The sequence below is a fragment of the Uloborus diversus genome, chromosome 7 (assembly GCF_026930045.1).
Source record: "Uloborus diversus isolate 005 chromosome 7, Udiv.v.3.1, whole genome shotgun sequence".
Taxonomy (NCBI): Eukaryota; Metazoa; Arthropoda; class Arachnida; order Araneae; family Uloboridae; genus Uloborus; species Uloborus diversus.
In genome coordinates, this window is record NC_072737.1 from 71492824 (window position 1) to 71516886 (window position 24063).

The 24063-nt window shown below is 34.8% G+C and overlaps 1 protein-coding gene across 1 annotated transcript in view; it reads right to left on the reverse strand.

Moving 5' to 3' along the window:
* The window catches only part of LOC129226734 (fatty acid synthase-like), a 271075-nt gene that overhangs the window by 228915 nt on the left and 18097 nt on the right, over positions 1-24063 (reverse strand). The window contains exons 4-5 of the mRNA XM_054861363.1: positions 15934-16164; positions 15268-15713 (exon numbers count right to left, since the gene is read on the reverse strand). Coding sequence (XP_054717338.1) covers positions 15268-15713; positions 15934-16164 — 677 coding nt within the window. The remainder of the gene's footprint in view (positions 1-15267; positions 15714-15933; positions 16165-24063) is intronic.

Below are 24063 nucleotides of genomic sequence, written 5' to 3' on the forward strand. Positions count from 1 at the left end.
GTGTTACACAGGTTGGGAAAATATCAAGTGGTGAACGAGGTGTGATGACAATAGTTGTGTGTTGTGTGAGTGCTGTGGTTTTTTTTTTAATGATCCTCTTATCCAAAAATAAAACGTTTTAGAAAATAAATCTCTTTTTCTATAACTCTTTGTTATTGTTTATTGATAGCCTGTTACATATATTTGTAAAATGCGTATTGATTTTTTAATTTCAGAATGTGGTCCATCGAAGGAAACTCGATGGTCTACTGAATGGACCACATGCTAAAATATTTATTTTTACTTTTCGTCCTTTATTGTGTGTATGTATCATAAAAGTGAATATTATTATTAATGGAGAAATATACTGAGAAATCGTTCCTATAATTAACGTGAAATTTGAGTTGGATTTCCAGTCTAAAAAAATTGAAAACTCTTATGTGGTTCACTGACGGCAACCTTCCCCTAAGTATTTCGCTTGTTTCACTTTCACTTAAGTGAAAAGTTGACATCCTGCTCCTTAATTTTCTGAGCCTTGTTTATCAGCCTAGACGCCGTAGTTTAGTACTAATATAATAACAGATCCATAAAATGAATATAAATATTTTTTTTTAATAAGCAAGCCATTGAAAGAATTTTATGAGATACAAAATCTTACTGTTTTCCCTACCTGAATTGCAGCGACAGAAACAAGTGCTGGTGTAACATATCGATCAATATGCAAATTATTTTTCTCTTTGCTCAGGACAGTAAACAGATCTATGCCGTATGGTTTTAACACTTCAGCAGATTTCATGATTGACTGAGCGAAGACATCGATTTTCAAGAGTGCTAATCCCATTCCTGACCACTCGCAACCCATTCCAGTCATCACAAACCAAATTTCTCTCTTGTCTCTAAGTGGATTCTGAAAAAAAATATCGCGATGTTTATTAAAAGGTTGGCAAATATTTAACTGCATCTTTTTTTCATTGAATTCTTAGTTGTGAAAGTAATGGATCATTGAACTAGACTTTCGAGTTTCTCCCTTTTATTTTATTTTTAAATTAGTCTACTTGCTAAAGTTGATATTCTAAATTTTTGTAGAAAATTTCAGGATGTGTTGTCTCTCTCATGGTTTTGAACGTCTTATCACGCCTTACCGAGCATGTTTACTAAGCATTTTACACACATTTTTCTGATGCTAAATGTTTGTTTCATGACCCAAGACTGTCAAAGGTCCTGGGTTCGCTTCTTATTACATTTAAAAAAAGCAGCATTGAATAAATGATGACATACAGAGGTATCACAACTGAATTGGCACTTTAAATTCAAAAGTTACCTAAAACTGAAATTCAACTTAGGAGCACCGTCCCCTGCTTGCTTCGTTCGCCAATCCCGTTCGTCGCCTGCAGAGGGGGACAATTGATGGCTGTAATTATATTTTACCGATTCATTTTTCCGTAAAAGTACAGCGGTAGACATAAAACAAAGTTTTCCTGAGAAGGATGAAAGAGTTTGCCGATATAATGGTCTGAAAATGCAAAAATATTTCACCGGAGATAAGGTAAGACAATATAGTCATCTGCAGAGTCTCATTTCAGCAAGAATTGTTTAAAACATCTGTTTCTAACCGGTGGTTCGCAAACCCCTAGGGGTTCGCGAGATGTGTGAAGGGGGTTCGCGAAAATAATATTGTAATGAAGGAGTTTCGACACGCTTACTTGAGATGAAGACTTCAATTCAAGCGGGGTTTTTTTTTTTTTCATCATTTATTTATTTGTCGTAGCACATTCGATCCCTTTTAGATGAAAGTGTCAGCATACTTGCTGAGAAAGAGAAAGAATAGCTAGCAAAAGGAAGTATCATAGGAGATGGGGAAAATAGTAAATCTTTCTAGGTGAAGCTCCCGAAAGTGGGAGATACACAGTAAAAAAAATTAACGGAAACTGTGCAACTTAATTTGCGCTGCATGTAATAATAAAAAAAAAAAATTGTGCAGAAAACTTTTCCTGTAATAAGTGAGCATCGAAATGTTTTTGTAGGTAATAACTACCTACTGTGTAATAATTAGTTAATAATTTTTGCATCTATTATTTTTCAAAAATAAAATTAACCAAATAAAACTACACCGTTAAAAATTCAGGAAGATTTTCTGGTAATTGTTACTGTAAAATGGTGGACTTAAAGCATCGCTGATTTTTACGGTAATTTATACCGGAAAAATAAGCGATCCCAGCTCCAATTGGTTGCTGTGGCCTACCGAGGAAACCGTAAAATTTCACAGTAACATTTCATTTTTACGGTAATAGTTACTGGCAACATGGATGCCAGTAACAATTACCGTAAATTTTCCGGAAAAATTTTAACAGTGTATGCATTTTATTAAAGAATTCTTTAAGAATTCATTTTTTAGAAAATTCTTTAGCAAACTATTTAGCAACAATTAATGTAAGCAGTAGGTATATCCTTATCAAACAACTGAACTCGTAGTTATTTTCAAAAAGACATACATTATTTAGAAATCTTTGTTATTTTACTGGTTTTGTTAATACAGCTAGCTCCTCTGAAAGTTATTTTTAAAAATCATTCTTTAACTGACTTCGAAATCAATTGTGCAGATATATGTACTATTGTGTCAGAAAGAGACATTTTAAATCTTATAACCCTTTCAGACAACGTTTCTACTATGCGAAGAAGAATTTTCAACACATACAGAGATAAATACAGGAGCAAATTCAATGCAGAACCTATGATGTGAGACAGAAACTCTCAGATATTTGAGCCAAACTATGATTTTTTTTTATTCAACTACTATTCAAATAAGATTGGAGTTAAAAAACTATCCACATAAGATTATTAATTAACAATAATTGAGGAGGGTCCTTATGTGACACTTCACAAAGACCCTAGTACTAGAGAGAATAACCTTTTTTAAAAATGTTGTGAAATCTTCTCCTATCATAAATGAGTAATCAAAAAGGTCTTTAACCCCTTCTGTTGTACACTGTACCAGGTTTTATGCTATACCGAAGGTCCATAAACCCGAAATTCCTCTTAGGCCTTTTGTTTCAAACATTGGTATTGCTTCATATAAACTAGCTAAGCATTTAGTTTCCATCTTCTCTCCTCTTTTGATTAGCAACTCTTTCACTGTCAGAAATTCCGTTGATTTTGTTCAGAAGTTACGTTATTTTAAGCCTCATGGTTTAACGATGGTTTGTTTTTGACGTGAAATCTCTTTTCACTAATGTACCGGTTATTGGGGCATTGGATTGTCTTAAATTGAGACTCCAAGAGCATCATTTTTCTAGTTTTGAGATTGATGAACTTGTTTCCCTCACTCGTGTTTGTCTTGAGCAAAATACTTTTGTGTTCAATGGTCCTTACTTTCGCATGTCTGAAGATTTAGCAGTGGGTAATCCTTTGAGTCCTATTTAAGTGACATTTATGTGCACTATTTTGAGGCTAAACTTTTTGAAACCATAACGTTTCCGTTCTATGTTCGTTATATTGATGATTGCTTTGTTTTGCTTGGCCAAAACCAGAGTTGGGCAAATTTTAATTGCATGGGCAATTAAAGATTAACAATTAATCAATTGTAATTGTGAAAAATTACAATTAACAATTGATGAATTGTAATTGTGAAAAATTACAATTATCAATTAATTAATTGTTAATTGTAGTTTACTACAGTTAACAATTAATTGTTAATTGTAGTTTACTACAATTAACAATTAATTAATTGTTAATTGTAATTTTTCACAATTACAATTGATCAATTGTTAATCTACAGTTAACAATTAATTAATTGTTAATTGTAATTGTAGTTAACTACAATTTTCAATTGTTTTGTGAATTTTAATTAAAACTAACTTTTAAAAAAATTACTGGTTTTGTATCATATATATATATATATATATATATATATATATATATATATATATATATATATATATATATATATAGATGAATATTGTACAGGCGACAGGTCTACCTGGGATGTGGACGCTGGACAGATACCATATTACTATCTAACTATGTGACTACACATTTTAGCAACAAATAAAAGATCAATGCAAATAAATTATCAGTAACTTTAATGAAACTTATTAAAATCGCAATTACAACAGTAACTAACTTTAATGAAGCATATTAGATAGACAATGACAATTTATAATTTCTTGTAATAATTTAAGTTACATTTTAATACTACTCTCTTCTCGAACATGCTGTCTGACAATCTGTGACTCTTTGGCATATTTGTCATTGTAGCGAAAGAAAAAAGGCGTTCAACTGCAGCTGACGATGGTAAAGGTGTGTTGTATTTAATAAAAACACTTTTTATCTCAGGATATCTATTGAGCAGTTGCAAATCTTGGCTTCCCTCTGCAAAAAAATGCAGCATCAAAAGTTCTGCTTTAGTCATTGGTGCATCAGAGGAGGGGTTTTTTTTCTGAGAACGAAATATCGGAGTCAGAGTCAGAATCAAAATTGAAAAATAAGTTGTCGTGATTACTTTTTGTTGTTGCTACAGTTGCTACTACATTGTCACTCATTTCTTTGGAAATGCAGGTCTTGAAAACTTTTAGAACCTTAGTACGATTCGCGGGCTAGAGACAAGTCAACCATTTATTTTTGAATCTTGGGTAAGATAACGCTGCCATAGCCGCATTTTCCGCTTCAAGAGTGGCGAAGTCAAACATTTTTTCAAATCTCTTACCCACACTTTCTCTGTATGTTTTGATCAACGGGCTGCAAAAGGAAAAGTTTTTTTCTTTTCAATTTTTAGCAATTTTTTTCTCAGCGCAAGAAGGCAAGGCAGAGCTATCCCATAATACGCGTTACTCTCACTCTGCATTATGTCGAGGGCTTCTGCCACTGACGAAGTACACGTCAAATACTCTTATGTAATCGAATTCGTTGTCTTTGATAGAATTTTTTGTGTTTAATGATCTATGTAAAAGTAAGCTTTTTTCTTTTATGTTGAAAATTTGCTGGAGGGCATCAAACAAACTATTCCATCTGGTCTCACCAGGTCGGCTTAACGTATGTCCCAACACATCCTGCATTATTTCAGCACTCTTGGGTCGTCCTGCAGCCTTCCACAAAACATTACATTTCTTCATAATTGCAGCATGCATTTGCGACAGTGGTGTGTCTTACTCGCTTAAAAGTTTGTTCGCGTCCGTAGTTGCGCAAAGGCTTAACGTATGTGCACAGCATCGTAAATGAGCAGGAAGGAAATAATTATGTTTAGAATCTTCTAAATTTGATGATTCTTCATCTTCAACATCTGATTCAGAAAAGGCTTCTGTCGGCTGAGAGTCTAGCACAACTGCATCTGTAATATTTATATTGGTCAATTTGACACCGAATATTTTGAAAGCCTTTACAAAATTACTGCCATTATCAGTCACCGATGCAACAATTTTATTCGTATTGAGGCCGAAATCACCGTTAATTTCTTTAATTATATCTGATAGTCGATCGTAGCTGTGGACACCTTTGAATCGTTGACAAGCTAACGCCACAGAAACTCTCCGTAGATCATTTGTGATCCAGTGTGCTGTAACTCCGATGAAACTTCTTTTTTTACTGAACCAAATATCGATTGTTGTGCACACATAGGGAACTTCCTGTAGTTCCGACTTTATCTTAGCTGCTTGCGTTTCGTAGTGTTTTCATATACGACGTCCTAGTGCACGTAGACTCATTACAGTTAGCCCCATTTCTGATATTTTCAAGTCCATAAACATTTTAGAAAAATATGGATCTTCCACTGCACGTAATGGAATCATAGAATGTATAAAATATTTTAAAATATTTTCATCGAATTGTTCTTGTGTAATTGTATTCTTATTTGACTTATTAGTTTTTCCAGTTTTTATTTTAACAATAGTATAATTTTTTTCCCGTACCTCACTTCTCTGTTTTTTTGAATATGTTTTGTACTCTTCGATGCATTCTTGCCCATGTTTTCGCTTCAGGTGACCCAAAAAGTTTGACGTGCAATTATGATAACCTTTAACTTTAGTTAATACATCTCTTGGACATTTCATACAAAGCGCTGCGATTTTATTACCAGTAGACTCTTCGGGCAAGAACTTAAAAAATGTTCCATCAAGTAGGAGAAGTCGCTCAGGCGAAGATGATGAACACTCGGCGGTGTCGGTTGGTGGACTTGGTGGCACTGGCGAAGTTATTTCTAATGACTCATTATTGTCCGAAAACCCGAAAAGTCACTGACATGTTACTGTCTTCGTCCATTTCGTTTATCGACGCCATTTTATTTTATAACTTTAACCCGCAACAGGGGAGAAGACACGTGCGGTCTCACACACCGCTCAAAAGCTTATCCTACCACCCCTATTTCATTTTCAGTCCGATTGAATGGTTTCTCCCAATAGCTTTTTCTTTTTGCTTATCAGCATCTTTTTGTAAAAGCTTCTAGTTTAAATTTCAATTGCATTCTTTAGGCTGTGAGTCCTCACCTCCCCATTCCCTTCAGTGCTACAATTTCCGGCAGTGGTAAACATAGCTTTTAACGTTGGGATGCGGAATAGATGCAAAATTTTCTAGATGAGGTTGAGAGTTGTTCGAAAAGTTCGCACAAAAATTACGCAATGAATGTTCTAAGGACATTTAGGCCGAATGTTTTCCGGAAATACGACGCTATACACTACAAGTTAAGATGCTGTCAAAATTTTCCCTTAATGTGATATAATTAATTGTTGTTGCCGTGAGCCATTTAAGGTGGCAATTTTGGATGCGCTGCTTCACTTTTTTAAAGTCCGACTTCCATAGTACACACATGCAGGGCCTAATTACGTAAAAGGAATTTTCAGAGGCCCTAACATGACTGAAAATATATGCTTAACAACACCAGCTTCTGTGTTTAACAGCAGTTTTAAAGAGATTGCTAACATCAGAGCTTGCCCAAATAAAGATCTTTGGAAGAATTATATAATTAAAAAAGATATATATTTAATTTCATACATTTAAAGACACATTTAATAAAATGTGGTCACAAGTTAAATTTTCAAATGTGGAATTTGGTTCAACTCTGTTTCAATGTATATTTATGCCACTTAGTTTCTTTTGTGAAGTGTTAAATTTGATTCAATTTCTTACTGCCCTTATTCGGCGAGAATTGCAGTACAACAACTGGGGGGGGGGGCGAAATGAGACCGAGCTCCCCCTAATTTCAAAGGTTAATCGGACCCTGCATACATGCCATAAGGACCCGTTTATAGGGTAGGCAACCATTTACAGCACAGAAACACATTCACACAAAGAAAGGACAAGGACAAGAGAGAGAAAGTACATCCATGCCCAAACCGAGATTCAAACCCGGGGCTTCCCAGTCGCAGTCAGACTCCTTTGACCACTAGACAGGACAGGCGACGATAATATCAGTTTTCTAGAATTAAAATGTTCTGTATACATTAAATACCTAAAATAAAATAGTTAATATACAATAGGTTCGGCTTTATTACGAGCAATAAATTATTTACTGCAGCATATGACTTTTCTGAAAAAATCTTATGGCTCCAGCAAAATTTCCTCAGAAAAGGTATAATTCAATTAAAAAAAATTTTTCCCGTACTAATAAAACTCCAAAGAACATCTGACAGAAGTTACAGAAATGTATTTTAATTACATGATTTTTAAAAAAATGTAAAACAGAGCGGTCTCTGTGACCTCACGTCCCATGATATGTCCTTCTTTCTCACCTCTTCTGTTACGGGTTAAACTAAAACAACGATTTTTACAAACTTAAAACACTTAATTAAAACAGAAGCATTTACGTGTGGAAAAAGCTTGCCCAGACGAGACTAGTTCACGCGGCGAGCGAGCAATCAGCACTGAACGAAAATATGAAATTGAATAATACTTGGGACTCTGTACGCTGCACTGTACCTATTGATACATAAAGTTAATTGTTAGTTTTAATTGTTTCATAAAACAATTAAAAAATCAATTGCAATTATTTTAATTGTGAGAAACGATTAACGTACGTTAATTCAATTAAATTAATTGCAAAGTGCAATTAATATTTTAGTTGCAATTAATTTAATTGCAATTAAATTAATTGCAATTAATTTAATTGAAATTACTTTTTTAATCAATTAACTAGGCAATTGAAAAAATAATTGATTAATGCCCAACACTGGCCAAAACCATGTTAATAATGATATTTTACTTTCTACTCTAAATTCTATTGATCCTTGCATCCAATTAACTATTGAAATGGAAACTGATAGTTCTCTTTCTTTGTTGAATGTCTTTATTACTAAAAGTAATGATGAATTTATGACTTCGGTGTTTCGTAAGCCTTTTGCTGTTACACTACCTCCTCACAAATGCTCTTCTCATCCTCCAAATCAAAAGTTGGCCTCATTCAAAGCTTTTGTTTTCGTGCTTTGAACATCTGTTCTTCCTCCAATTCTTTAAATGCTGAGCTTTCTTATTTTAAAGTAGTGGCTTTCGATCGTGGTTATTCTCCTAGCATTATTGATTCAATTCATAATAAGCTAATTAGGCCCTCTCTTTTGAAGAAGTTTGGTTTCGATATAGCTTTTTCTCCTGTAAATAAGATAAAGTTTACAAACTTGAAGCACCCTATTGATTGCCATAGCAACTGGGGCATTTATAGCATATCCTGCAAGTGTTGACTTGGTTACGTTGGACAGACTAAACGTGGTTTCAAGCACCGTCTGAAAGGGCACAAAAATTAAGTTAAACATAAAGAACTTGCTCGTTCTTCCATCGCTCAGCATTGTCGGACTTCTGGTCACTGCTTTGATTTTTCATCTGCCAAAATTATTTGTAAATGTTCTTCGGTTTATGACCTCGATTTCTGGGAAGCTTACTTATTTGGAAAAATTCTCATTCTCTTGTCAATGATTTTTCCAGCACTCCATTTTTTCATGATATTTGGAAGCAATTTCTATAATTGCTTTCTGGTTTTCTTCGTTGTCTCTCACTCTTTTTGACTTCTGGCTTCTGATTGGCTATCTCTCCCCTGCTCTGAGCCCGGAGTTGACATGTCGTCTGCTGATTGGCTGTTTGTTGTCCTCTGTCCTGAATTCCTATTGGTTGGCCCTCTTTGGTATAAATACCGGTGTCCACCTGGTTGTTGTCAGTTCTCTCGCGACTTTCGGTTGTGTTGGTGAGCTTTTTTCACTGATGAAGAGGCTCCATTGTAGCCTTGAAATAGCTATTTGCTGCTGTGTTTTCTTCAAAATTTTTGCTTTAGTTACGTTGGTTTTTCACTTTAATCATATCCAAATAAGAGCTTTTTGAAAGTTAACTCAACAAAGAGCAATTATTGAGTATGTTTTTTAGTGAATTTGTCTTGCATTCATTTTCTAGCAATATTTTTAGTCTGTAGCAATGATTGTAATTCTATATTTTAAAATAAATTTTCGTTCATGTAATAAACTATTGAGTAACATCCACTAAAACAAATGTTCTCAAGTTTTATTGCTTGAATTTTACTTTATTATTTTTTTCGCTTATTAGTTACCCCTTGCTACAAAAGGGAAGGGGTACACCAACCGAGGCCTTCGAGATAGGAAGGCCATCCAACTAGCAAATGACGTCATCGTTTGTCGATCCACAATGATATTGTGAAGGGAGCACTTCGATTAATATTTTGGTTAAATAAAACTATTTGGTTTATTTATTATTGTCTTCTGTTATTCAAGTAGCATTACAAGTTCTACTTTTTCATTTGAAAACATAAAAAGGGACCGATAATCATACATTAAAAAATACACTGAGCTTAATTCATAGTCTTACAAAGTATTCAAATAACTAAACACGATTTTATTTTACAATCATGTTAAAACAAAGTGATAAATAAACACAGTTTTATTTTTCATTAGAAATTGCTTTTTAACTAATCGCATTTTAAGTACTCGTATATTGTATTGAAACATTAAGTCTTAAGAAGTATTCAAATAAATAAATGAACTTTCATTTTACAATTACATCAAAACAAAAAATAATATTACTATTGTATTTGAATAAGAATTAAATGAAATTTTAAAAAATAAATAAACATTTTTACTTAAGTAAATGGGAAACAGGACTGGAAATATGTTTCAAAGACATAACATCAAATTAAAGTACATAATACCAGATTATTAATGTTAACTTAGCTGAGCAAATTTATGCTTTTAAAAAGACGTGAATGCTTGGGTGCCATCCCAAAGTAGACGGTGCCCTACCCCCTTCAATTATGAAACCTTCAAAAAAAAAAAAAAAACCAAAACATCTCCATCTCCCTTAAAATTTCAAGGGCACAGTTATTTATAACTATAGCCGTTGAAAAGCTATCATTACTATGAGACTATGATTCCGACCCCCCCCCCCTTCCTTCGGTGGGCACTCTCGAAAAATTACACAGGAATTCAACTTGAAAAACGTTAATTAAAGAAGAATGATACATCATGAATACTGTATGTTGTATATCAAAAAATGTATTCAATATCTAAACAGCCTTTTTTTTTTTTTTGGAATTCGGCTACTTTCCCATTTTTAGCTTTTTCTGCTGCTAATGATTCTTGTGTGTGTGTGGGGGGGGGGGGGCTTTAATTGTTCATCATTTTAGGCTTTTGAAAAATTATTTTAAAAAGCATTAATTGATGACAAAGTAATCTTTTTCAAAAAACTTTTCATAGAATGACCATTTTAGCAACTTTCTTTAATACTTAAAACCTCATATATGTTAAATTTAGATCAACATTTTGCTAAGTATGCTCTTTTAGGAAATCAATGTGACAGTTTTGTGACAGGGGGAAGGGAGGGGATAACAAGAAGTGTGACATCACGCGTTGTTTATAACAATATGCTCATGTTGAACAGCGTTACATGTAACAAGGAGGAGGGGGGGGGGGGATTTGTTCAAAAGTTTGTAACATACTTTATAGACAGCCCTTTAATTCAATTTATGTTACAGTTTCAGAGTTCCTGAAAGCTTATTAACAGAAAACCCAAGGTGTTCAAAAAATATGTAGTTCAAGACATTTTGCCCTTTTTAAGCATAAACAAACAAGCATAGAGCATTTGGCAAAAACACGTTGTGTATCCACTGCTCAAAATTAATCTTTCGCAAGCCCAGAAATTATGAATACCGTTAACTTAACCACAATGTGTGCATAAATATCATAAAACCTAAAGACAACAGTGAAAAAAAAACCATATATATATTTTTTAATTTACGCACAGAACCAGCTTGTTTGAATAACATTGCAGGGGCGTAGTTGGGGGGAAATGTTTAAGTATCGAACCCACCGACCTCGGGCGTTCAAATCTAATCTTTTATCTCAGAACTACGGAAACCCATCAAGGAATGTTTTTTGATCAAAATAACACATGCTAGCGTATAAAACAATTTAATCGAAACCGAAAATATAAGATTAGTTCAGTTAAAAGCCTGTTTCAATAAACTTGTTTACATTTTTACTGAATATCAACACCAAGTTACGCTTCTGATAGCAACAAGTATATTCGCAGAAAATTTTGACATATGTATATTGTTAGTTTGGAAAATCCATTTCGAATAAATGCGTGTTCAAAGTTGAAAAAATAAAGAAATAAAAAGTTGCAAGTTAACCGTTTCAAATATTAAAGCAGTATGCTGAAATTACAAATTACAGACAAAGATATCGGAAAGGAAACTGACAATTGTTTGTGTAATGGAGGAAAACTTAAGAAATCTTAACTGCATAAAATGTAAATTTGTTTATCTGAGAAAAGAGTACTTACCTCCGAACTTTAAAATTTATTCCATGAGGCGCCCAGCTTTTTACCTTACATGCAGGTTGTTCGGCAGCGGAACTCGCTGACTCACTTTTCACTCAGCAGACACTTAAGACTTATATTATACATATATTTTTTAATTGCCTCTACATTCCGGTACGTGGGAAGGAAGAGATAAATCCAACAGAATTGTATTCAAAAATGTGCATCCGAAGTTACATATTTCCTATTTCATCTATATCAACCAGAGCAAGCAACACTACTGGTAAACTGCACTGTTTTTAAGTTTCGAGCCAAGTTCAAAGATCGACTACTGGTGGCGTAACGAAGCGGGGGGGAGGGGAGTTGTCTGGCCTGTTATCACGTGGGTCTCGCACCAACTCCTTTAGAATTTTAGAAGGGGTTTGCAAGGGAGAAAAGGTTGGGAACCGCTGGTCTAAAGGAAACTTCTTGCTTCGAAAATCTAAGGAAGAGTTGCATTTCTCAAGAGCTGAGGTCATTAAATTTTATGTCTCCTTGTCATTACCAAAGTTCAGCGATGTAAACGAAAGCGTTCTGTATCAATAGTTGATTTCGGTTGCACTTGGAATCATCTAAAATTTGTATTCAGTGTTGGTTATAAAATTTAAATGTATATGTATATTCTTAAAAAATTCACGTACTTTAGACACCATTACTAACCAATTTAAAGGCAAAATTTTCAATTCCTGTAAAGGATGCAAAAAAATTACTCATGGCAAGGTGATGTAAACGAAACAGAAGAAAAAAAAAAGCTGAAACATCGTAAACTAAAAGTTTAAAAAAGCGAGATCGGAGACACAATTTTAAGAATTGATTCTAAACGCGATAATAAAGAGAGATAGAGAAAGAAAGAAAGAAAAACAGCTATGATATCTGCCTTTTTTTCTCCCTTCCTCATTTCAGAGAGCAAATGAATAAATTTTTGGAACAGGTACGGCAAAATTTCCAAAATTCGAAAGGAAATTTCGGAAAAGTAACATTCTTGTTACTGTCATACTTACAAATTTGTGCATCAACCTTAAGAAGAGCGAAAACAAATAAATTGATACAAATAATTGCTTGGTTCTATTTTTAATTTTTATTTATTTATTTATTTATTTTGGCACATGAACTTTGGTATGCTATGCTGATAATGATAGCATGGATGCAAGATACTATAACATTTTTTTTTACATTAAGATTTTTTTACATAATATTTTGCAGAAAGAAATAATTTAGGTCTGACCTGGGGTGGCTGCAGCCTCATAGCCGCCCCAAAGCTGGACTCACTGCTGGACTCACTACTGTATACTCTGAACTTTTCACGTCTTTTGCTTTGTATGGATAAGTGAATTGATATTTTACCGACTGGAAAGATGGATGCTAGTATATCATTCAAAACTCGGTGCAGTGTGTTTGGGGAGAAACATGCCAGATCAAAATCCCGCTACACTCATTTTTAAGTTTTACGTTCATGTTCAAGTGTTAATATGCATTTTAATATTTCTCGTTCTTGTTCAAAATATGGTTTACATTCTATCTGAAAAGCTTTCTGCCTCAGGTAATTATATGGAAAACAATGATAGTTTTATCTCTCGTAAATTTTTAGAATATAATTGAAAGTATGGCAAATTATCTTTTCATTCAAAAAACTTTGTAAAACCTATCCTTTTTTTAATTCAGAGTAAGTTGGCAACACCAAAGACTTTTCTATTGCTTCAAAATTAGACTTTGGGATTTGCTATCAATCGCAGCAGCATGTCCATTCAGGAATAGTCCGCATTTGTCTCCTGTAGATGTGACATTCTGGAAATCCCCTTAACAAGAAGTCTCATAGATAAAATTCTGGTGAACGAGAAAGCCTTTTATGCAGGGCTGCGGAGTCGGAAGGAAAATGGCCGACTCCGACCCCGACTCCTGGATTTTGAAACGCCCGACTCCGACTCCAACTCTGACTCCGACTCCTGAATTTTTTATTTATTTTTTTATTTTTTATTCTATTTTTCAATTCCCTCTCTCCCTTCAGGGGAAGGGGGAAACCTCTAAACAGAGATTGAAATATTAGTTCTTTTTTATGAAAATTTGGCATTTTGTTTTTTACTGTAAACCCAAGACGCATACAATGTTAGAAATTCAATTTTAAAATCAAGTTTTCCAAAAGTTACGAGTTTAAAAGTGGGATGACTTAAAAATCCCTTTAAAATTTTTTGAAAAGAATTAGCTGTAATCCTCCCCCCCCCCTTTAATGTTTAAGAAATAGATATTGATCAAATCGAGTGCTTTCAATTTTTAAAAACTGTAACTTGAGAGAAAAAAAGCTTTTTTTTTTCAAAATCCAAGTTCTTGAGAGGGGGTGGTTTGGCCCGGCCGACACCCATCTAATAGGTGACTTCCAAAGTTAATTTCAGAGTTTATAAAAAATATAAATACTTTAATTCTGAAAATTTTCCCGAATATATTTTAAAATGCGGAGGTATACAAATATGTACGAATAGCTTTTACTATACTTGTATTTCTTCTTCGCTAAATTTTTAATTTACATTTTATTAGCTGCTTAGAATTAACCTTAATATGAAGATTTTAAGATTAACTGCAATTATTGGGTGTTGTTACCAAGAAATCATTTACACTTAATTATTTTGTCCCATACTTTTTAGGGAGAACCAAGCTTATAGAAATAGTCTTAATAAAGAAAAAAATATTATATTATTTCATCAGATCTTTTGGATTCGTGCTTTCGCGCCAGAACTTATTTGAATTTTCCGATCACTCTCAAAAGTTTCCACCTGACCTACGGGCCTCGTCTTACTAAATTGTTATATTCCTTTTACTATTTTATAACTGAGATTAAACAAAACACTATATTTCTATTTTTATTTGAAAGTGATTACTTGAAAATGTTAAGCAACAAAACCGTCTGCCGACAGTTGCTATTAGTTAAGTTAAAAAGCAAGAAAACTAGGGGACGGCTACAGAAAGTTCGGTAAGCACTCAAGCTGGCTGATTGCCATAATGAGTTATTTTCTGACTAGTATCTTTTTATACATGTAATCGAACCAATTGGTAGTCAGGTTTTAAAAAATGCAAGGAGAGTCAGTGAAAATGAAAGAAAAAAAGAACCCCGGAGTCGGAGTCGGCATGGTTTCTAACGACTCCGACTCCGACTCATTTACCCCAAAATCCGTTCGACTCCGACTCCACAGCCCTGCTTTTATGAACCACCACCCACAATTACGTGCCATCACAATCTGTCGACAAAATCTTAGCTCTACTGGAAAGTTATGCTCTTCTTTTATTTTTAGTGAACAGGAAATGTGTTCTGCCTTTTGATTGAAATTAAATACCACTTTAACTATGTAATTTCTTTTAATGCATTTATGTCGGGAAGAGTGCAACACGAGAGCATTTGTCACTGGAAAAGGCAAGGCATTGAAGACCTTACTTGTAAAAACATCTAGATAAAACATCACGTATCAGAGTTAAATTCCCTTCCCAATATGTAATGCAAATTTAGGATATTAACTTAAATTCACTTACTTTTACTTCAGTGATCGGTTCTTCTGTATCACCAATTAAAGCATAGCCTCTAAAAGGTTTTAATGAAATTGGTGTAAATGATAATTTGTGCAGCAAAGCGAAAAATTCAGCAGGTAATTTGGGATTATCTTTTAGGAACTGAAAGAAGAAGGTAACTGCTGCCTCGGTAGTTGCTGCGTACAATGCCAATTTCGGTAAAGTTGAAGTTTGGCAGTTATTAACAACTGTATTGGGGTTTCTTTTCAAAATAGCATTAACAAAAGATCCTCCAAAACCAAACGAATTCACGGCTATGTATGAAGAAGGCAATAACGTTGGCTCTGTCACAACTTGCAAGTGTCCTCTTAGTAAGCTTTCACAGTAGGGGTTTGGAGTTTTGTATCTGATGTTTGGTGGGATTTTTCCAGTTTCAAAAGCTATGATTGATTTTATAATCCCACACAAACCTGCAAAAAAAAACCGTAATTAAACATTAAAAAAAACCTTTCTTTTTATGCATCAACTACGAGTATAATAATATAAAGCATAGAATTAATTAATAAAATTACCTATACGTATATCGCACTATGTATTCACTTAAATATATATTCCCATTCTTAATAAATGGTTTTATTTATTTGTAATACGGAGAACAATTTGAAGTTTATAGTTTCAAGCAATGTTTACCTGAAGCAGCTTCTGTATGTCCAATGTTGCTTTTGATTGAGCCAATATAAAAGGGTTTTTGTCTATCTTTACAAAATACCTCAGCCACTGCATTAAGCTCGACGTTATCTCCAACAGGAGTACCAGTACCATGTGCTTCAACGTAAGAAACATCAGAAGCCTTCAATCCAGCTTCGTTCAATGTTTCTTTAAAAAGGCTAACTTCTTCCTCAAAAGAAGGGACATATATACCTAAAATAAGGCAAGTAATACTATTTTATCGCAAGAATGTTTGGATACATATAAAGCAAAAATTATAGTTTTAACCAACCATGCCAATAAAATCGCCAATACCTTGTTTGAGACTAAGCTTTGAAATTAATTGTTTTGAAATTCTACACTAGAAGATTAATTTATAGCTTGGCGACGCACGAAAGTTATCATGAAAATATTAGAAATAAGGTGTTTTCTGGATATAGCTTCTTTTATTTGACAAGAAGCTAGTTAAAACGGGTCTATGTGAATGAGGGGGGAAAGTAAAAATTTGATGAACGTGTTCCGCTCATTTGAATATGACTCTGCTTACTTTTTGGAGGCATGGAGCTCTTTATTGGTTGGTTAACCTACATCTGCGAAACCTGGAATCCCCGCAAACTAATAGATTCGTCCATTTCCGCCTGTAAACCGGTTGTTTTTCTTTCCATGAGACTATGTATGCGATAGTTTCAAAAGCCGGCGTAGCGCCGGGCACCATCTGAGGTGCCACGTTTTCGGCTTTGGTGGAGTAGCCAGTAGACGAAGATCGTATCCCTACAGCTCTCCCCGACAAACCGTTCCTACGTCGACTGGGGATGTATTGGGGTGGCAGTGGAGTAGCTCCGTCAGTTTGATTGACATTTGCGGATGAATTAAAAATTATGACCAATGAGCAAGTGATATCAAGCCGGAGTGTAGTTCTTTTTGGCTATTGTTTGCGTAAGCGATTAGCGTCATTGTTATGATGAAACAAATTGGTCTATGCTATTAACCTTTAACTGAAATGTCAAATATGGGAGCTGCACCGTTTCGATTTTCCTTTAAAAGAAAAAAATCATTCCTTTACTTAGGTTTGAAAAGGGTACTTTAATTTTCAGCGATTAATGGAAAGTGTCAATTATTTTCCCGTATGGTTCTAACTAATCATGTATGGTTTAAAATTTTTCTTCGATATAGAAATACAGAAAAGCTGGGTATTTTTAGTTGTCTATTTTTTACTTGCTCTGAAAGAAAATAAATGATATTGTTGTTATTATTTTTTTTTTCAATGTTTTATTTATTATTCTGTTGCTCCTATTTTATTTATTTTTTGACGAAATAGTTGGGCGGAGGGGGTTGATATTAAATCAAATACAGCATGTAAGAAAATGCCTCATGGATGATTTTGATACCCATAATTATACCTAAGTACTTTTCACTTAATTTAGGTTTATTCCCCGAACCCTTTCTATGGTCCTAAGAATTGATGTACAATTTTGTTTGATGAAACTTTTTTTTTTTTTAAATATAAAGGACAGTATAATTTTTAAAAAAAATTTCTCTTGTTCACAATTCTGAAGAATCATCACAGTTCTGAGTTCTCTAGTATGCTACATACAAGTGCATGCTATCTTTACTTAAAAATACAGTGAAACCTGTCTACAACAATGCTGTCAATAACAATAAACCTGTCTATAACAATGTTTTCCTTGGTCCCAGCAAAATGTCAGCATGAATAATCAAACTGTCTATAACGATAACCTGTCTATAACAATATTTTTTTAGGTCCCAACAATATCGTTGTAGACAGATTTTACTGTATTTCTATCAAAGATGCCTAGAAGGCAGGGAGGGGGGCGCATGCACAAACTGATCCACTGAAAATTTTCGCAGGTTATTTCAAGGGTTCTAGTTCTCTTCTTAGGGAAGTGTTGTTTTTTTTTTGGAGGGGGGGGGGGGAGGGAATGCTCCGATGATTTTGAGGGAATGCGACATTGCGCGTTTGAGATTGGTGTCCGTGTTTTTGTTAGGTATTCGCTGTCAAAATTTTACTTGAATACAAAACTTTTTAGGGTTCACGAGCTCTACTGGTAATCATTAGGTATCTTTATAAATCTAAACCAATTACCATCCTTCTCTTCTTTTTTCTGCAGCTTCCAATTTCTGTCAAAAAATTCTTTGACTGATACAAGGAATCTATACGATAGTTTTGCTTTTTACATATTATTATTTCTAGTATCTTCTATTTGTGTGTTTTCTCTTTTTTTTAGCCCGGCATAGGACTAACTGAGCTGGAAGTGGAAAACCTCTTAAGGAAGCCAAGAGTGCCAAACAAACTGGTAGCTCGAATTAGTTAGTCCTATGCCGGGCTGATGAGTGCTAATAAGCACGAAACTGCAGTCCTCGGCTGAAATTGACTGAGCTGGCGGTGTATTTCATGTTTTTCTGCCTTAGCCCTGGCTTTAGGGCGGTAACTTACTGAATTTACCTGCCTTGCCTGCAATATTCGAGTTGAACCGAACCATTGTTTCGGTCACTCGTCTGGTCAGTGCTAATTCTATGTTAGCTACCAGTTTGTTTGGCACTCTTGGCTTCCTTAAGAGGTTTTCCACCTCCAGCTTAGTTAGTCCTATGCCGGGCTGATGAGTGCTAATAAGCACGAAACTGCAGTCCTCAGCTGGAATTGACTGAGCTGGCGGTGTATTTCATGTTTTTCTGCCTTAGCCCTGGCTTTAGGGCGGTGACTTACTGAATTTACCAGCCTTGCCTGCAATATTCGAGTTGAACCGAACCATTGTTTCGGTCACTCGTCTGGTCAGTGCTAATTCTATGTTAGCTACCAGTTTGTTTGGCACTCTTGGCTTCCTTAAGAGGTTTTCCACCTCCAGCTCAGCTAGTCCTATGCCGGGCTGATGAGTGCTAATAAGCACGAAACTGCAGTCCTCGGCTGGAATTGACTGAGCTAGCGGTGTATTTCATGTTTTTCTGCCTTAGCCCTGGCTTTAGGGCGGTAACTTACTGAATTTACCTGCCTTGCCTGCAATATTCGAGTTGAACCGAACCATTGTTTCGGTCACTCGTCTGGTCAGTGCTAATTCTATGTTAGCTACCAGTTTGTTTGGCACTCTTGGCTTCCTTAAGAGGTTTTCCACCTCCAGCTCAGCTAGTCCTATGCCGGGCTGATGAGTGCTAATAAGCACGAAACTGCAGTCCTCGGCTGGAATTGACTGAGCTAGCGGTGTATTTCATGTTTTTCTGCCTTAGCCCTGGCTTTAGGGCGGTAACTTACTGAATTTACCTGCCTTGCCTGCAATATTCGAGTTGAACCGAACCATTGTTTCGGTCACTCGTCTGGTCAGTGCTAATTCTATGTTAGCTACCAGTTTGTTTGGCACTCTTGGCTTCCTTAAGAGGTTTTCCACCTCCAGCTCAGTTAGTCCTATACCGGGCTGATGAGTGCTAATAAGCACGAAACTGCAGTCCTCGGCTGGAATTGACTGAGCTGGCGGTGTATTTCATGTTTTTCTGCCTTAGCCCTGGCTTTAGGGCGGTAACTTACTGAATTTACCAGCCTTGCCTGCAATATTCGAGTTGAACCGAACCATTGTTTCGGTCACTCGTCTGGTCAGTGCTAATTCTATGTTAGCTACCAGTTTGTTTGGCACTCTTGGCTTCCTTAAGAGGTTTTCCACCTCCAGCTCAGCTAGTCCTATGCCGGGCTGATGAGTGCTAATAAGCACGAAACTGCAGTCCTCGGCTGGAATTGACTGAGCTAGCGGTGTATTTCATGTTTTTCTGCCTTAGCCCTGGCTTTAGGGCGGTAACTTACTGAATTTACCTGCCTTGCCTGCAATATTCGAGTTGAACCGAACCATTGTTTCGGTCACTCGTCTGGTCAGTGCTAATTCTATGTTAGCTACCAGTTTGTTTGGCACTCTTGGCTTCCTTAAGAGGTTTTCCACCTCCAGCTCAGCTAGTCCTATGCCGGGCTGATGAGTGCTAATAAGCACGAAACTGCAGTCCTCGGCTGGAATTGACTGAGCTAGCGGTGTATTTCATGTTTTTCTGCCTTAGCCCTGGCTTTAGGGCGGTAACTTACTGAATTTACCTGCCTTGCCTGCAATATTCGAGTTGAACCGAACCATTGTTTCGGTCACTCGTCTGGTCAGTGCTAATTCTATGTTAGCTACCAGTTTGTTTGGCACTCTTGGCTTCCTTAAGAGGTTTTCCACCTCCAGCTCAGTTAGTCCTATACCGGGCTGATGAGTGCTAATAAGCACGAAACTGCAGTCCTCGGCTGGAATTGACTGAGCTGGCGGTGTATTTCATGTTTTTCTGCCTTAGCCCTGGCTTTAGGGCGGTAACTTACTGAACATTTTTCATTATTTTTTTTTAAAATCATTTTGAATGAATTAATTTAGATAAATTAGGCAACAGATTGAACATATATGGTAATTCTTACGTTACAGAATATGCGAAAATGGCAAATTCTAGAAAATATTAAGTTTCCTTCACATTTAGACACTTACTTACACTAACACACGATTAAATTTAAACAATTTCAAAACTGTATTTAAATTTAATAACCCTCACGGGGAAAAAGTTTCACTTAACATTAAGCAAAAACATAGAATAACTTAGGGCAACTGTTCTGAAACTGTGGGGTGCGTCCCCCTTGAGGGGCGTAAGAGGGAAGAAATGTTAAAAAGGAATTCATTTAACTAATGGGAGAAAAGAAAAATATATGTATGTTTTCTGACGTTAAGAGATGTAAAAAACGAATTAATTAGTATTTCTTACTTTAACATAATATGAAATTTAATTAATTTTCAATCTCAATATTATTCTTTATTTTATCGATATTATTGTTCTGAATATTTCATACAACTCAGCATTTCTAGTTTTATAAGTGAAAATTCGATGCCTAGTTAGTAGAATTTTATGTTATTTACTTGAAAGCAACATTCCTTAGAAAAATATCCTTAAAAAAATTCCAAACTTTGGTGCAATGTAAAAGTACTATTAGAAAACTTATAACCGAGGTTTTATTTAGTTATTTATATGAAGAATTGAGTAAAAACATATTGGACTTAAATGTTAACTATTTAGTGAAAGTTGTGGAATTCTATTATATAGTTTAAAAAACAAAATTAACATAGGTTTTTAGTTAAGATCGTAGTGTAGCTTTAGCGTTAACATACTCATTAGGAAAAAAAGCATTATTATTTATATCGCTATTGTATGAGAAAGAAAGGGAGGGGATGAAAATTGTGGTAATTCTTCTGGCTTTGCGTTGGCGAATGAAATCCTGTTTCTCTATTTTTTTCAACTGATTTTCATTTACCCCAGAACTTAGTTGAAACTGTGATTTTCATCTTCCCGAGGTTGATCTAGGCAGATGAGGGGTCATCCATAAATGGTGTCACGCTCTGGGGAAGTAACTAGAAACACAGCATGACACATTTTGGTTGAAATACTTTTAAAAATAAGAATGTGTTTATGTATTGTATCTCATATCCTAACACACTTAAGGGTGCCCCGTACCTATCACTATTTTGGTTTTATCGGTTGGATAGGGCTCTGAAGACAGCATGACATGTGACAAGGTGAAGGGAGGGGTACGGTGAAGTATGACACTTTTGCGGCAAAAGGGAGAAGGGGAGCAAAATATTTTGAGAACGTGTGACATCGTATATGGACAGCAGCCTCTCAGAAAGATGTCAACAGTCAGTTTAGAGGTTATTCAGCAACGGCGCAGCTGTCACATGCGATTTGCTCTGTCACTCAAATGCAATCTGATACCATTAAAACAGAAAAATTGCTGCACATACTGATACAAATGAAAGCTCCTGAAATATAATTTTAAGAAAATGATGAATTTCGACTAACCTATATGATTTTCAAAATTGCATAAGAAGCTTTAAAAAAAAAGTTGTGTTACCTTGACAAAACTTCCAAAATGACACCAAAAACATTTGTAAAGCAATATATTTAATATAGAATAATAGAATTTTGTAACACAACTAAATTATAATTTCAAAAACTAATGAGCATATCATCTGGAAATTAAAAAGGGTCTTTAGAAGCATTTGAGAGGATCATATCCGCTCAAAACCATTGCGTTTTCAAAAATCTCTGTGCGAAATTATTTTCTACTCTTATACGTTTTTCTGAATTATAATGTGTAGGTTTTTTTTTTTTTTTGTAACTGTTTGATCTCTACCTCTGTTGGCTGTTATTCCGAATGGATTGACAAAATTTACATCAATGACAGCGAAGGTGCGGGTAAAAGCTATATGTAAAAACATCCGACATTCAGCATTCCTTTGAATTTTTACGTCTTAAATTAAAATTATGATTTTCGCAAACAGGAATGGAGATATTACCCACCACGTTGGGTTTCTTGTTTCTACAAACGAAATTAGTGGAAATGGCCAAGAAATTTGCACCCGTCATATTATGACTGGTGATTTTTTAGAATAATACGAGGCACATTCTTAAAAAAAAATAAAAAAAAATGCTGATTTGGATGCAGTAATAAAGATAAACATTTTATGGCTGAGATCCACTAGTACACTTATCATAATGATTATTTACAGCGTATAGGGTCGTGTATTTTATTTCTTATCAATCTTAAATGTTGGGACTAAGTAATCTGGGAATTTTGTACTTAGATAAAATTTTGCTGTTTAAGTTCATTGTATAAGAGTCATTTCACGGTAACTGATCTAATTTTTCAAATCGTCCCCGCTCGACCATCTTCAATTTAGATGGAACTTTATAGAGGTGTAGAGATGTCTTTGAAACTAACCTACGTAAATTTTCAGCTTTCTAGATTCAAATCCCGAGGATCTAGGATCTCCAAAAATGTTGTCCAAAATGGCAGATCAGCTTTTTGTGTCAAATTGCCAAAATCAGACAAAGTTTACAGAAAATTTTATCACGCTCAAGCCTGAAATTTTAGGCACCTAAAGTACAATTGGCCGTTAATATATTCAAGCATTTTTGTGAATTTGAACTCGTTAGGTTTTGTGTAGCATGCTCGTAAACTTGTGAAAAAGCGCGATATGGAAAAATTTTCCTGGATTTTAAGTTGTCATAGAATCTGAACAAAAATTATTCAAAAGCTCGTGCTGCGTGATTATATAGTAAAAATATTTGTTTTTAATGAATTGCGGTTGCATAGCTTAAATATGTATTTTCTAAAAGATATTGTCATCATAGTGGCTATCAAAACCGTTCAAGTGAAAAAATAGCCTATTTTCAAAGAGCTATAGCTCAAGTTTGTCACCTCGCATCTTCTTTTAGTTAAAACCATTAGAAAGAATATATTTTTTTCTTTCAAAATAAGTTCTTTTTTCGATGGTGTTCTTTCGTTTAAGGATAAAAAATTGAGCTCGAAATTCTGTCTTTCGTAACGAATTGCCATGTTTAAGAGCAGGAGTAGAAAATTTTATTACACTGGAAGCCTGAAATTTTAGGGGCTTAAAGTACTTTTGGTTTTCAATATGTTCTAGTATTTTTATGAATTTGAGTTCGTTAACTTTTGTGTAGCTTGCATACGAATTCGCAAGAAAAACGTAGTGGAGAAACTTTTTCCTTGATTTTAAAATGTCAGAAATTCTGAACAAAACTGATTCAGAAGCTCGTACTTTGTAATTCCATTGTCACGTGTTTTTAATGGGTTATAGTTGCAGAGCGTAAATATTAATTCTCTAAAAGATATTGGCATCCATAGAGGCTGTCAAAATACGTCACATGAAAATGGCCTACTTTTAATGCGCTGCAGCTCAAGTTTGTCACCTTGCATCTTGTTTTCGTTGGTACCATTAAAAAGAACATATTTTTTCGTATAAAAATAGATTTTCTTTACGATGGTGTTCTTTCAGATAAGCGTATAAAAATATACTTGAAATACTATTTGTCGTTAGCGAGAAACTCTCGTTCAACAATTAATAAAGAATGCTGAATGCCACGGAAACCGACTAATAATGATTTTGCAACTGTTATAAGTCAGAAATCGATTTTTATTTATCTTTTAAAAAGATACTTTGCTGCAAATGAAACATGATAAAAAAAATTTCTTGTTCTGTCTGATGTATCAGTTTGCTTTCAGAACAGGATATTTCTCTGTTT